General features: G+C 43.9%; 1 protein-coding gene across 2 annotated transcripts in view; it reads left to right on the plus strand.

The window, feature by feature from the left end:
* LOC139373524 (semaphorin-4A-like) overlaps window positions 1-15,109 on the plus strand; it is a 45,028-nt gene that overhangs the window by 17,633 nt on the left and 12,286 nt on the right. For both annotated transcript variants that reach the window (XM_071114134.1, XM_071114132.1), the window contains exons 3-5: window positions 8,604-8,764; window positions 9,061-9,120; window positions 10,429-10,527. In XM_071114134.1, the coding sequence (XP_070970235.1) occupies window positions 8,604-8,764; window positions 9,061-9,120; window positions 10,429-10,527 (320 nt within the window). The remainder of the gene's footprint in view (window positions 1-8,603; window positions 8,765-9,060; window positions 9,121-10,428; window positions 10,528-15,109) is intronic.

The raw sequence follows: 15,109 nt of genomic DNA on the forward strand, positions 1-15,109 counted from the left end.
CTACGGTGTGAAGTGTCTAAACTCTAATCAACATAAGTGTGTACTAGTTTTTCATTTTTTTATTCACCGTTAAGGAGCTCAGAGGTTTTGGGCTTCTCTGTTTTTGCCAGCACACTTGCCTTGACACAAATGTTGGATCTTTTACTATTTAGAGCGAAGTCTTTAAACTTAATTCCTCGCTTTTGCCCTGTCTTCCACTCCAGCTGTGTTGAGTTAAAATACTGTACCTGCTCCCCCCTCGCTGTGGCATCTGATATGGGCTCTGAGTGCTGAGTTCTGGTTAAGCCAGTCAGAACTGGATTCAGGCCAAGCCATTTGTCTTCCAGATCTGTGTTCTAAGTGCCGTCTACACACACACACACACACACACACACACACTGAACATTTGATCAGCACCAAACATCAGATCTAATATTATTAGTCACATGTGCCGAATACAACAGGTTACCAGCCCCTAACCAACAATGCAGTTTAAAAAAATAAGAGATAAAAGTAGCACTTAATTAAAGAGCAGCAGTAAAATAACAATAACGAGACTATATACAAGGGGGTACCGATACAGACTCCATGTGCGGGGGCACCGGTTAGTTGAGGTAGTATGTACATGTAGGTAGAGTTAGTCACTCAGAGAGTGGCAGGGGTGTAAAGGGGGGGGGGGGGGGGCAATGCAAATAATCTGAGTAGCCATCTGGCTAGATGTTCAGGAGTCTTATGGCTTGGGGGTAGAAGCTCTTTAGAAGACTCTTGGGCCTAGACTTGGCGCTCCAGTACCACTTGCCGTGCGGGAGCAGAGAAAACAGTCTATGTCTAGGGTGGCTGGAGTCTTTGACAATTTTTAGGGCCTTCCTCTGACACTGCATGGTAATGAGGTTCTGGATGGCAGAAAGCTTGGCCCCATTGATGTACTGGGACATTCGCACTACCCTCTGTAGTGCCTTGCGGTCAGAGGCCGAGCAGTTGCCATACCAGGCAGTGATGCAACCAGTCAGGATGCTCTCGATGGTGCATCTAAAACCTTTTGAGGATCTGAGGACCCATGCCAAATCTTTTCAGTCTCCTGAGGGGGGATATGTTTTGTCGTGCCCTCTTCACAACTGTCTTGGTGTGCTTGGACCATGTTAGTTTGTTGTTGATGTGGACCCCAAGGACCTTGACGCTCTCAACCTGCTCCACCACAGCCCCGTCGATGAGAATGGGGGCGTGCTTGGTCCTTTTTTTCCTGTTGTCCACAATCCTCTCATTTGTATTGATCACGTTGAAGGAGGTTGTTGTCCTGGCACCACACAGCCAGGTCTGACCACCTCCTCCCTATAGGCTGTCTCGTTGTTGTCGGTGATCAGGCCTACCACTGTTGTTTCATTGGCAAATTTAATGATGATGTTAGATTTGTGCCTGTTAGCAGTGTTTAGTCACAACCAATGGTCTCTTCTATGGCCTTGCCTGGGAGGATGAGATCAGTGGTTCGTTCCCAAACCGTTTTTGCCCAGGACCCCATTTTGATATTAAAATTATTTTTGTGTAATTTTTTACCCCCCCTTTTCTCCCCATTTCATGATTACGACCTAGTCTCATCGCTGCAACTCTTAAACGGGCTAGGGGGAAGCGAAGGTCATGTCATGCGTCCGCCAAACCACGCTTCTTAACACCCGCTCGCTTAGCCTGGAAGCCAGCTGCACCAATGTGCCAGAGTGCCACTGTTCAACTGACGGCCGAATTCCGTCTGCAGGCACCCGGCCCGCCACAAGGAGTTGAGTCAACCCCCTGGCCAAACCCTCCCCTAACCCGGACGACTCTGGGCCAATTGTGCACTGCACCTATGGAACTCCCGGTCACTGCTGATAATGAGACAGCCTGGGATCGAACCCCAGACTTCTGTGACGCCACAACACAACACTGCAATGCAGTGCCTTAGACCGCTGCGCAACTCAGGAGGCCGTATGTCTCTCTTATTCATTCACGTGTATTGACATCCACACATTTCCTGGAGCAACCACTTGCGTGACTGAGCAAGAAACCCAGTGGAGGACCATATCCCTTTTGAAGCACAGGCCTCTCAGACCACACTCATCACTGGGCACATCTCCCTCTCCCTGGGGTGGGCAGAAAGCACACTAGTAGATTCTCCCACAACCTCAAAGTTCATCTACACTCAGATCGAACATTCACACACACGCACACCCGCACAGTTTCTTCTGACTCACTGGGGTGGTTATGAATGATGTCCGTTGGCTGATATCCCTCACAAACCTTGAACACAAACACGCCACGCTCTTGCACTCTCTCACACCCCCATGCATGGCCACATTAATCGTCAGACTCAACACCCTTGCAGACCCGCGCCGAGACGTAAACTCTCTGCAGAGCACAACTTCACACAGATCAAGTCTCATGAGGCCCGAAGGAGTGAAGCAAACAGTCCTTGGCAACCGTTCAAGCTAAATGTGGTCAGCAACCCCTTCTAAGCTTGGCACGGGACACACGGGGGTCCCGAGTAAGGCCGTGTAGAGAAGGCCTTGCCCAGACAAACAAGCAACAGTTTGATTTTTACGTTTCACGTCCCCCCCCACCAACTCCTCAGCTGATGTGGTTTTCTCATGACCTCCGCAACAAAGGAGCACTGTGTCCCCATGGCCTGGAAAGAGCCACTTCGTAGGTGGGGTGGGCATGGAGGAAAAACAATTACCTTTATCCCTGAGCTTTGAGAAGGACTAAGTGGAGTGGTGAAAGGTGACTTTCCACACAGTGCAACTGGTGTTAAACTAGAGAGGGATGGCAAAGCTCCTGAAGCAATCTAGGGCTGCCAAGTTAACCGACTGGATGTTACTTCTGGGTCGTCAGTGTGACTCGACCGCACAAGTTCTTTTTGATTTAAAGAATTGGCATTAACAGTTACCACTAGGAGCTTGCATGAGTCATCAATTATCAATCAAAAGTTGCAGACACAAGCTTGGTATTTTGCCTCAGAGTTCCATAGTTATCTTTCACTTCCTCTGCAGCAAATATTGCGGCTAAGGAACAAAAACAGTTTGCTAGTCACGGCACCAATGTGACTGATCATTTGGGGCTGTTGGTGCAAGTTCAGAAGCTGTTAGTGTGCTGAGCTGTACTTGAATTATGAGTTACTTTGCCCGAGGCCTAAAGACAGGTGTTGACTCCCTTTGCTACACTATCACAAACATTTTTACACTGAAGTCACACATTTGTCATGGTCTATTCAAAACATTTATTGGCTAAATACATGACTAATTTGCTTAAATTATTTAAATTGCTTTACCATTTGTGGACCCAGAGTTTGTCTTCAATGCAAGGGAATTCAAAGTTAAAGACGAGAATACTTCTCAAAAATCCCTGCATAATTTTAAACATCCTTATGATTCAGTTGTATGATCTTGATTTGGTCAAACTTTGGACTGTTCCCTTAAAAGGTTACTATATATCACGTACTGAATCAGAAGCTGCTCTTCAGAGTTCAAGCAGAACTAGTCTTGTCCGCCAGTCATGTGTCTTGACAACTGTGAACCCGGCAAGCCAGGCAAAAGCAGAACAAATGCATTCACAACTCTTCAAAAAGCACAGTTTCTGTGAAAAGTGTGAAATGGGCCTAATCAATATAATCAGTTTGGCTGTTGTCTGGTTTTGAGGAATTTCCTAGTTCTATTAATTTGGTTCACTCAGTCATTACTTTTCAAGTGTCATTTAATGTTGTCACTGTTTTGTCATCTAATGTTTATGGTGTACTAGGGAAATGTCACAATGTTTCATTCATATCCAGCACCACCCCATCATTGACATATTTGAAAATTGAACTTTTCTGTTTTTTTAGTAGAAAGATGGTGTCATTGTAAATACTTAAATCATCAACCAATTAGTAGGCAATACCTATTCATAATTGGTCAAAATCACACAATACCACACCATTGTCATTGGAAACCATTATCTTCCGCTATCTTTTACCTCAAAACATAGAAACGCACTATTTTCACATACTTTTGGCCATGTAGTATGTGGACACCTGCTCGTTGAACATCTCATTCTAAAATCATGGAAATGAATATGGAGTTGGTCCCCATTCCAATTCATCCCGGAGGTGTTCGATGGGGTTGGCACTATGCATTCAGGCAGGTAGTGTTCTCCCGGCATCCACCAAACCCAGATTAGTCTGTCTGACTGCCAGATGGTGAATCGGGATTCATCACTCCAGAGAACGCATACCCACTGCTCCAGAGTCCAATGGCTCAAGCTTTACACCACTCCAGCCGACGCTTGGCATTGCGCATAGTGATCTTAGGCTTGCGTGTGGCTGCTCGGCCATTGAAACCCATTTCAAGAAGCTCCTGACGAACAGTTCTTGTGCCGATGTTGCTTCCAGAGGCAGTTTGGAGCTCGGTACTGAGTGTTGAAACCGAGGACAGACGATTTTTTACACGCTTCAGCACTCGGTCCCGTTCTGTGAGCTTGTGTGGCCTACCACTTCGCGGCTGAGCAGTTGTTGCTCCTAGACGTTTCCACTTCACAATAACAGCACTTACAGTTGACCGGGGCAGCTCTAGCAGGGTAGAAATTTGACAAACTGACTTGTTGGATAGGTGGCATCCTATGACGGTGCCACATTGAATGTCATTGAGCTCTTCAGTAAGGCCATTCTACTGCTAATGTTTGTCTATGGAGATTGCATGGCCAGAGCAACAGGTGTGGCTGAAATAGCCAAGTCCACTAATTTGAAGGGGTGTCCACAATTTTGTGTTTATAGTTAATGTGCTGGAAATTATGAATATGAAAGCGAAAACCGTAGACTGACCTAACTACTGATGCCCTAGGGCTTATACGTTCTCTCTTGACAGGAGCATTGTAACGGATGACAACAGCAGTTTTCTGGATATCATTGCTTCTGTGGTCAAGCAGAAGTTGTAGAACAAGTAACGCTGTACTGATGTACTTGTTAGGCATCTACACATACACGCAATGTATACAGTGAGGTATTTAAATCTAGGCCTGTGTGTTTAAATTTGAGGCCATTTTGTAGGCCTATGCATGTGTGCATACACCTCTGTTTTATACAGTGCAATCAAAGTATTCAGACCCCTTGACTTTTTCCACATTTTGTTAGGTTACAGCCTTATTCTAAAATTGATGAGGAAAATATGTAATTCAATCAATCTACACACATTACCACATAATGATGAAGCAGAAGTACCTTATTTACATAAGTATTTAGACCTTCTGCTATGAGGCTCGAAATTGAGCTCAGGTGCATCCTGTTTCCATTGATCATGCATGAGATGTTTCTACACCTTGATTGGAGTCCACCAGTGGTAAATTTAAATTGATTGGATATGATTTGGAATGGAACACACCTGTCTATATAAGGTCCCACAGTTGACAGTGCATGTCAGAGCAAAAAAACAAGTCGAAGGAATTGTCCTTTTAGCTCTGAGATAGGATTGTGTCGGGCACAGATCTGGGGAAGGGTACCAAAACATGTCTGCAGCATTAAAGGTCCCCAAGACTCACTCTCTCTCTCTACCGCACATGCTGTCTCGAACTCTGAATGCTCGGCTATGAAAAGCCAACTGACATTTACTCCCGAGGTACTGACCTGTTTCCCCCTCAACAACCACTATGATTTTATTATTTGACCCCGCTGGTCATCTATGAACCTTTTGTTCCTCAAGATGTTCAATCTGGCATTAAATGGGCCACGTACTCATCTCCCCCCGTCACAGCCAGAAGAGGACTGGCCACCCCTCAGAGCCTGGTTCCTCTAAATTTCTTCCAAGGACCCTGCTTTTCTAGAGAGTTTTTCCTAACCACCGCGCTTCTCCATCTGCATGGCTTGCAGTTTGGGGTTTTAGGCTGGGTTTCTGTATGGCGCTTTGACATCTGCTGATGTGAAAAGGGATTCTAAATCAATTTGATTGAAAACAGTGTTTGGAACGACCAAGACTCTTCCTAGAGCCGGCCGCCTGGCCAAACTGAGCAATGGTGCTCAGTGGTCGATGGTCACTCTGACAGAGCTCCAGAGAACCTTCCAGAAAGACAACCATCTCTCTGCAGCAATATTCTCTGGTCTGATGAAACTAAGATTCAAATCTTTGGCCTGAATTTCAAACATCACATCTGGAGGACACCTGGCACCATCCCTACGCTGAAGCATGGTGGTGGCAGCATCATGCTGTGTGGATGTTTTTCAGCGGCAGGGACTGGAAGACTAGTCAGGATCGAGGGAAAGATGAACAGAGAGAAGTACAGAGAGATCCTTGACAAAAACCTGCTCCAGAGTGCTCAGGACCTCAGACTAGGGCAAAGGTTCACCTTCCAACAGGACAACGACCCTAACCACACAGCCAGACAACATAGGAGTGGCTTCAGGACAAGTCCCTGAATGTCCTTGAGTGGCCCAGTCAGAGCCCGGACTTCAACCCGATCGAACATCTCTGGAGAGACCTGAAAATAGCTGTGCAGTGACGCTCCCCATCCAACCCTGCAGAGAAGAATGGGAGAAACTCTCCAAATACAGGTGTGCCAAGAAGACTTGTGGCTGTAATCGCTGCGAAAGGTGCTTCAACAAAGTACTAAGTAAAGGGTCTGAATACTTATGTAAATGTGATTTGTTTAAAAAAAATCTAAAAACCTGTTTTTGCTTTGTCATTATGGGATATTGTGTACAGCTTGACGAGAAGTTTTAATCCATGTTAGAATATGGCTGTAATGTACCAATGTGGAAAAAGTCAAGGGGTCTGAATACTTTCCTGCTGCACTGTATGTGTGGTCGTGTTTTAAGTATGGCCTGTGAATGTTTCTGTGCACGTAGACAGTAGCTCCTATAATTGTGCCGCGGTACACCGATGTTTCCGCTGTTGTTATCGCATCACTGTAAATGTCTTTATCGCATTGCTTAGAAAACCCAGTGATCTCATCTCTCTAGCGATACTGCCTCAAGCAGGAAGTGGCTTTGTTCATTATTCATCAGCTCACAGGCACCTTTCACAATCACTGAACAACACAAAGCTGTCAGTGTAGGTCTGTGCCCATTTTTAATATCCAAGCACAACCCATTTTTTTTGTCCCCAATGGTGCCACGGGTATGGAAACCATAGCGACAGCACAGGATTATGCTTGTCATGTGCTCATGCCCTCTCTGTAGAGCCTCTGTCTAGAATTCTGCTGCCAAGTCTTGATTAGACGAAGAATCACACCATCATAATACAATGTATAATTCCAGACAGTCCTGCTTGCTGATTTTGATTTGGTAGCATTTGAGAAGTAGCCAATATTCTGATTATGAGAGAGGTTAGGTTGATTGTTGTGCTTTTTGCCTCCAGCGAACAACTCTTTTCAGAACAATAAAACATTTCAAACGTTTGACAATTTCTCTGACCATGTTTGTTTAATTATGCTACACCAAAATGTCGTCTTTGCTGTCATGTTGTGCCATATCTTAACTGTGTTAGTCTTTGACGTGACTAGTAGGGGTTACAGAAAGTCAAAATCATGACCTTACAAGGTCACAACCTGCCATCTATTGAGTCTCTCACTCACTCGCGTATCCCCATGTTGGAAGGGAATTCAATCATGACAACCCTGTTCAGTGTTCAGAGAGGTTTTTCCAGAATATTCCTACAGAGAGTTTGAAATGGCTCTACGTAATAGGCAAGTGGGTTGATTTATTGTAATTGTTTAAACGCCATGGGGATGGTCTAAGAGTTTCTGTGCGTTCTTCAGTACTATGTGCGTGTGCACGTGCTATTTCCCATCTTTCATAGCGCCCTGCTTGAGGGCCTCCAGTCCAAATGAAATTGGAGCGTGGAACGAGGGGGTGCCGCCCCCTGTTATTGTATGGAAAAGGTTAATGAAAAGAGGAAGACATTCCTGAAATGTCAGTTCTGTCTCGACACCATCTGAGCAGGTTAATGTAGGCTAATTAATACGCCAGTATATTTCATGCCGTCGTGTGAAAATAGCTGCAGTTGTTCAACATGAACCAACATTGAACCAACCACTTTTTCCATTTGACTTTCCCTGGATTAGACTTAATCCTAAATCTTTCTAAATATTCTGTGCTGAATAATGATTTATTCAAAGCTTAAAAATATGTAGGCTTTTTATGTAGGCTACGCTATAAGGCCTACGTTCAGTGCCAAGTTTGCCCTCTTGTGGTTAGAGCAGTCAAAAATATATTTTTCTGGGTGTTTGGATGCTGGGTGTGGACTGTATTGGGATATTAATAATATGTCATCTATATTTAAGTCTATTTTAACATAACCCTTAATGTAGTGTCTTTGAGGACCCTCAAAGTCTTTAAAAGCCCTCTGTTCAGAGTCGTTTGAGTTTTGTTCTGTTTCTGCTGCTGAGAACGTAGGCCTATGTGAATATTATTTTTGACCATTTACGAGTGACTCCAATCCAACATGGATAGTTTATGCAGGATTCAAACCCACAACCTTTGGTGTCGACAGCATGTTCCAACTATCTGAGCCGTGTAATACTCGTTGCTTCGTGTGGAAGTCTGATATGATATGAAGGTTCAACTGTATCTGTATGCACTTTATTTTGAATGGGAAAGGGAAACCTAACGCCTGCCACTTTCATGACTTGCATAACAGGTACACCCGGGAGGTCTCTCAGCCACTTCGACAGCTCGGACGTCGGCAACACCACCACACTGTTGCTAAGCGACAACGGAGACACGTTGTTTGTTGGAGCGCGGGATGCAGTGCTCTCATTGGATGTCAGCCAGGAGGATGTCATTGTGATGAGGAGCAAGGTGGGGGGGGGGGGGGGGGGGGTTTACACCCATCTAATCACAAAGTTGTTAATGAGTATGATCAGCTTTGAGACTTCATGAATCTGTATAAACCCTGTAAGTTCCTGCATAAGACCACCAGATTTGGTTGGAAAATACCTAAGCCCTACAGTTCATACAGGCTGTATTGGAAATATTCAACACTGGAGAAAATGTCCCCCTTCCAGTGGTTTAATTCAGCGGTTGTCATCTGAAACACAAACACAGCTGGTTCAACAGTCTTAACACTGACATCTCTCCCTCCATTCTTCTCCCAGTTGGACTGGTCCCCCTCAGTGAAGGACCTGGATGAATGCTCCATGAAGGGCAAGAAAAAGGCAAGTTAACCCTAGCTCAGCCAATCCACTCATTAGCATTATTAATGCCGCATGCTGCCAGTGTTTCTCCTAGATTTGATCTTAGACGGGCAGTTTAGGCCCCTGAGTCAATATCTGGGGCTTCCGTTGCAAGAGTTTTCAATAGCACTTCATTTGAACTTCGATTTATACCTTAATCCGTTAGAATAAGAAATGAATACAACAACACAAGTAGGTGCGGGGATAGGATGAGGCTGTGCACGGGGGTTCTGGTCTGTCTAGTAATGGGAGGAGAAGCATTACTTACTGGAGGCACAGCTGTCACTGCATTCCACCAACAGCCACCCCACCAAGACTGTAATTCTCTAATGGAATTGTTTAGCTATTTAATTGGATAACTTTAACCGTCTTTCTGGCCGTCAATGTGCCAGCGATACAAAAGGAGGGAGTCGATACCAGATGGTCTTATGCCAATCGGGATTAGCAGACCTACAGAATGGGCCTGTACCTAGCATCCGTGGCAATGGGTTTAGCCACATTTGAAGCATCTTCAATTCGAAACGCAATGGCGTGTTATGTTTTGATGGACACATTTTTAAAAAGAGCTACTATTTTAATTTCTCGATCTCCACTCATAATTAAAGTATGGGGTATTGCGTGTAGATTGATGAGGGTGGAAAAAAACTATTGAATACATTTGAGAATAAAGCTGTAACGTAACAAAATGTGGATTAAATCAAGGGGTCTGAATACTTTCCAAAGGCACTGTATTGATAAACTGCTTTTGGCTCGTGAGCGCTACTTTCACACCTACCGGCTAAAAGTATACAAAAGTACCGGAGAGTCCCTTTAATGTAATGTAGGCCTCCCTTGAAGTAAGCCTCCACGTGTGGCCCCATTTAAAACTAAGTAATGAGATCAGGGTTACCAGAGCTATTAGCTCACTGGTGCTAACGGTGCTCCCTCCCCCTGACCTGCTCTCTCTAGACAGACTGACCCAAGCTTTTCTGCAGGGTCACCCAGTTCTGGTTCTGAAGTTCATTGGGCTTTGAAGGTTTATTTATTAGGTTTGGCTATCGCCTATCAAACTTGGCAAAACGTTTATATTCTACAATTCCTAGAACATGAGTATTGTTTAGACTGGAGTGACCAACTGTGTAGCACACAGTGTACCACAAGGACCAGGATTAGGAAAATGTTTTACAACACTGTCTACCCGCTTTCTCCATCTCGCCCTGCACCCACATTTCTAAGGACGATACCTAGTTATTTTCACCGTCTAAACACGTTCTCTGTCTTGTGTTCCCTCTCTTTCTGCCCCCCCTTCAGGCGGACTGTCCCAACTTCATCCGGGTGCTGCAGTTCTTGAACTCCACGCACATGTACGCCTGTGGAACCTTCGCCTTCAGCCCACGCTGCACCTACATCGTAAGATGCTCTTCTTTCGAAGCAATCCTTTTCTCTTTCCACGTTTCTCTCACTGTAACTAGCTTTTACTGGCATGACATAATTTGTACAGTGTATTGGAACCCACACCTACATAGTATTATTTCCTTAATACTTTTCTCATACACCATATTCAAATTAAAAGCGAGCTTTATCGTCACCAAATGTATGATTCAGTGTACTCAATGACAAATACAGTGAGGACAGCAAGAAATGAACATGCTTACTGTTCCTCCCACACAATCATACATTTAGATCACTCTAACTTGTTTTATTGGTTGTTTATCCCTATTTGCTCTCTCCTTCCGTGACCGCCTCCCTCAATCCTCTCTGTATTGTTTTTGTTCCATCCAGCCCTCTGAGTATCTTCTCCAACTCTGTTAAGAGGGTAATGGTGCTTGGTCATGGGCTGTACAGTAAACCCACATTAGATATTCGCTATCCAATGGCGAAGACATTAGTGTCAAGCACATCACGGCAGTAGGTCATTTTCTTGGCCCAGAAACGTGCGTGCCGGTGCTTCACACGAGATTGATAATTTCTTGAGCCAGTTATGTGCGGTACTGAGCTCAACGACCAGCCCCGGCAATGTTTTCGTACTCTGCTGGCTCGTCCCCTTAGTCTGATGGCCACGGGCTGAGTAAATCAAATCAAATGTTATTTGTCACATACACATGGTTAGCAGATGTTAATTCGAGTGTAGTGAAATGCTTGTGCTTCTAGTTCCGACAATGCAGTAATAACTAACAAGTAATCTAACTAACAATTCCAAAACTACTACCTTATACACACAAGTGTAAAGGGATAAAGAATATGTACATAAAGATATATGAATGAGTGATGGTACAAAGCGGCATAGGCAAGATGCAGTAGATGGTATCGAGTACAGTAGGGTAGGTATGTAAACAAAGTGGCATAGTTTAAAGTGGCTAGTGATACATGTATTACATAAAGATGCAGTAGATGATATAGAGTACACTATATACGTATACATATGAGATTAATAATGTAGGGTATGTAAACATTATACTAAGTAGCATTGTTTAAAGTGGCTAGTGATATATTTTACATCAATTCCCATCAATGACCATTATTAAAGTGGCTGGAGTTGAGTCAGTGTGTTGGCAGCAGCCACTCAATGTTAGTGGTGGCTGTTTAACAGTCTGATGGCCTTGAGATAGAAGCTGTTTTTCAGTCTCTCGGTCCCAGCTTTGATGCACCTGTACTGACCCTGCCTTCTGGATGATAGCGGGGTGAACAGGCAGTGGCTCGGGTGGTTGTTGTCCTTGATGATCTTTATGGCCTTCCTGTGACATCGGGTGGTGTAGGTGTCCTGGAGGGCAGGTAGTTTGCCCCCGGTGATGCGTTGTGCAGACCGTTTGTGTGTGTGTGGAAGAGCATTTCTGTGTGATGATTAAGAAAATGGATCCTCGAGTAACCCCCAGTCAAGCCTGTGTTAACTCTGGTCATGTTGATGCTGACAGCTTTATTGTACTACACTCACATAGCCAACGCCAGCCAGGCCACTCAGACAGGACATCCCTCACATATAATGATGCCCAAAACAGGGCAACACTTGTATGTGTCTGTGGTATAGATGATTGAAAAAAATATATACGTTATATACTTAGCTAGAACAAAGCGTACTTTAGCCTCAGAGGCCTGTCTTTGTCTTTAGTAAGCATTTTATATTTGGGCAGGTTTTACATCGAGGTAATGATTTCTAGCAGTGTAGCACTTGCAGGTTTTTAGCTGCTACATTGGAAGTGTATCCCCGAGGAAGTACAAGCCACTTAATCAAGTATTTACCCTCATGAGCCAATGGTCAATTAGCAGAAAGTGGACACAGCAAAATTTCAAGGTTCAAAATTACACTTTGCTAACCACGGCCATTGTAGCAGGATTCATTGACTACAGTATCACTCGTGGTTAATTACGAGTCCAGTGTCGCGCGTCTAACTTATGATGTTAGATAAAACCGCACTAAACGCATAACTTTGGCTCCCTCTTGAGTAATTTGGTGTATTTTTCCCCATTAGTTCCTGCCAATTCAGCTGCTACTCTTCCTGGGGTCCAGCAAAAATAAGGCAGTTATACCATTTTTAAAAACATTACAATACATTCTCAACAGATTTCACAACACACTAAGTTTGTGCCCTCAGGCCCCTACTCCACTACCACATATCTACAACACAAAAACAATCTATGTATAGTGCGTATGTTATTGTGTAGGTGTCTGTGCCTATGTTTGTGTTGCTTCAGTCACCGCTGTTCCATAAGGTGTTTTTTTAAATAAAATTTTACTGTTTGCATCAGTTACTTGATGTGGTATAGAGTTCCATGTGGTAATGGCTCTATGTAGTATTGTGCGCTTCACATAGTCTGTTCTGGACTTGGGGACTGTGAAGAGACCTCTTGTGGCAAATCTTGTGGGGTATGGATGGGTTTCCTTGCTGTGTGCCAGTGGTTCAAACAGACAGCTCGGTGCATTCAACATGTCAATACCTCTCATAAATAGAAGTAGTAATGAAGTCAATCTCTCCTCCACTTTGAGCCAGGAGAGATTGGCATGCATATTATTGTTAGCTCTCTGTGTACATACAAGGGCTAGCCGTGCTGCCCTGTTCTGAGCCAATTGCATTTTTCTTAAGTCTTTCTTTGTGGCACCTCACCACACGACTAAACAGTAGTCCAGGTGTGACAAAACTAGGGCTTGTAGGACCTGCCTTGTTGATAGTACTGTTAAGTATGTAGAGTAGCGCTTTTATTATGGACAGACTTTGCCCTATCTTACAGTGCCTTGCGAAAGTATTCGGCCCCCTTGAACTTTGCGACCTTTTGCCACATTTCAGGCTTCAAACATAAAGATATAAAACTGTATTTTTTTTGTGATGAATCAACAACAAGTGGGACACATTCATGAAGTGGAACGACATTTATTGGATATTTCAAACTTTTTTAACAAATCAAAAACTGAAAAATTGGGCGTGCAAAATTATTCAGCCCCCTTAAGTTAATACTTTGTAGCGCCACCTTTTGCTGCGATTACAGCTGTAAGTCGCTTGGGGTATGTGTCTATCAGTTTTGCACATCGAGAGACTGAAATTTTTTACCATTCCTCCTTGCAAAACAGCTCGAGCTCAGTGATGTTGGATGGAGAGCATTTGTGAACAGCAGTTTTCAGTTCTTTCCACAGATTCTCGATTGGATTCAGGTCTGGACTTTGACTTGGCCATTCGAACACCTGGATATGTTTATTTTTGAACCATTCCATTGTAGATTTTTCTTTATGTTTTGGATCATTGTCTTGTTGGAAGACAAATCTCCGTCCCAGTCTCAGGTCTTTTGCAGACTCCATCAGGTTTTCTTCCAGAATGGTCCTGTATTTGGCTCCATCCATCTTCCCATCAATTTTAACCATCTTCCCTGTCCCTGCTGAAGAAAAGCAGGCCCAAACCATGATGCTGCCACCACCATGTTTGACAGTGGGGATGGTGTGTTCAGCTGTGTTGCTTTTACGCCAAACATAACGTTTTGCATTGTTGCCAAAAAGTTCCATTTTGGTTTCATCTGACCAGAGCACCTTCTTCCACATGTTTGGTGTGTCTCCCAGGTGGCTTGTGGCAAACTTTAAATTACACTTTTTATGGATATCTTTAAGAAATGGCTTTCTTCTTGCCACTCTTCAATAAAGGCCAGATTTGTGCAATATACGACTGATTGTTGTCCTATGGACAGAGTCTCCCACCTCAGCTGTAGATCTCTGCAGTTCATCCAGAGTGATCATGGGCCTCTTGGCTGCATCTCTGATCAGTCTTCTCCTTGTATGAGCTGAAAGTTTAGAGGGACGGCCAGGTCTTGGTAGATTTGCAGTGGTCTGATACTCCTTCCATTTCAATATTATCGCATGCACAGTGCTCCTTGGGATGTTTAAAGCTTGGGAAATCTTTTTGTATCCAAATCCGGCTTTAAACTTCTTCACAACAGTATCTCGGACCTGCCTGGTGTGTTCCTTGTTCTTCATGATGCTCTCTGCGCTTTTAACGGACCTCTGAGACTATCACAGTGCAGGTGCATTTATACGGAGACTTGATTACACACAGGTGGATTGTATTTATCATCATTAGTCATTTAGGTCAACATTGGATCATTCAGAGATCCTCACTGAACTTCTGGAGAGAGTTTGCTGCCCTGAAAGTAAAGGGGCTGAATAATTTTGCACGCCCAATTTTTCAGTTTTTGATTTGTTAAAAAAGTTTGAAATATCCAATAAATGTCGTTCCACTTCATGAATGTGTCCCACTTGTTGTTGATTCATCACAAAAAAATACAGTTTTATATCTTTATGTTTGAAGCCTGAAATGTGGCAAAAGGTCGCAAAGTTCAATGGGGCCGAATACTTTCGCAAGGCACTGTAACTACTGTTGTATCAATATGTTTTGACCATGCCAGTTTACAATCCATTTAGTCACCTCAACTTGCTCAATTTCCACATGATTCATTATGAGATTTAGTTGAGGTTTCGTGAATGAATTGTCCCAAATACAATGCTTTTAGTTTGAAA

This window comes from Oncorhynchus clarkii, chromosome 18 (genome assembly GCF_045791955.1).
Source record: "Oncorhynchus clarkii lewisi isolate Uvic-CL-2024 chromosome 18, UVic_Ocla_1.0, whole genome shotgun sequence".
Taxonomy (NCBI): domain Eukaryota; kingdom Metazoa; phylum Chordata; class Actinopteri; order Salmoniformes; family Salmonidae; genus Oncorhynchus; species Oncorhynchus clarkii.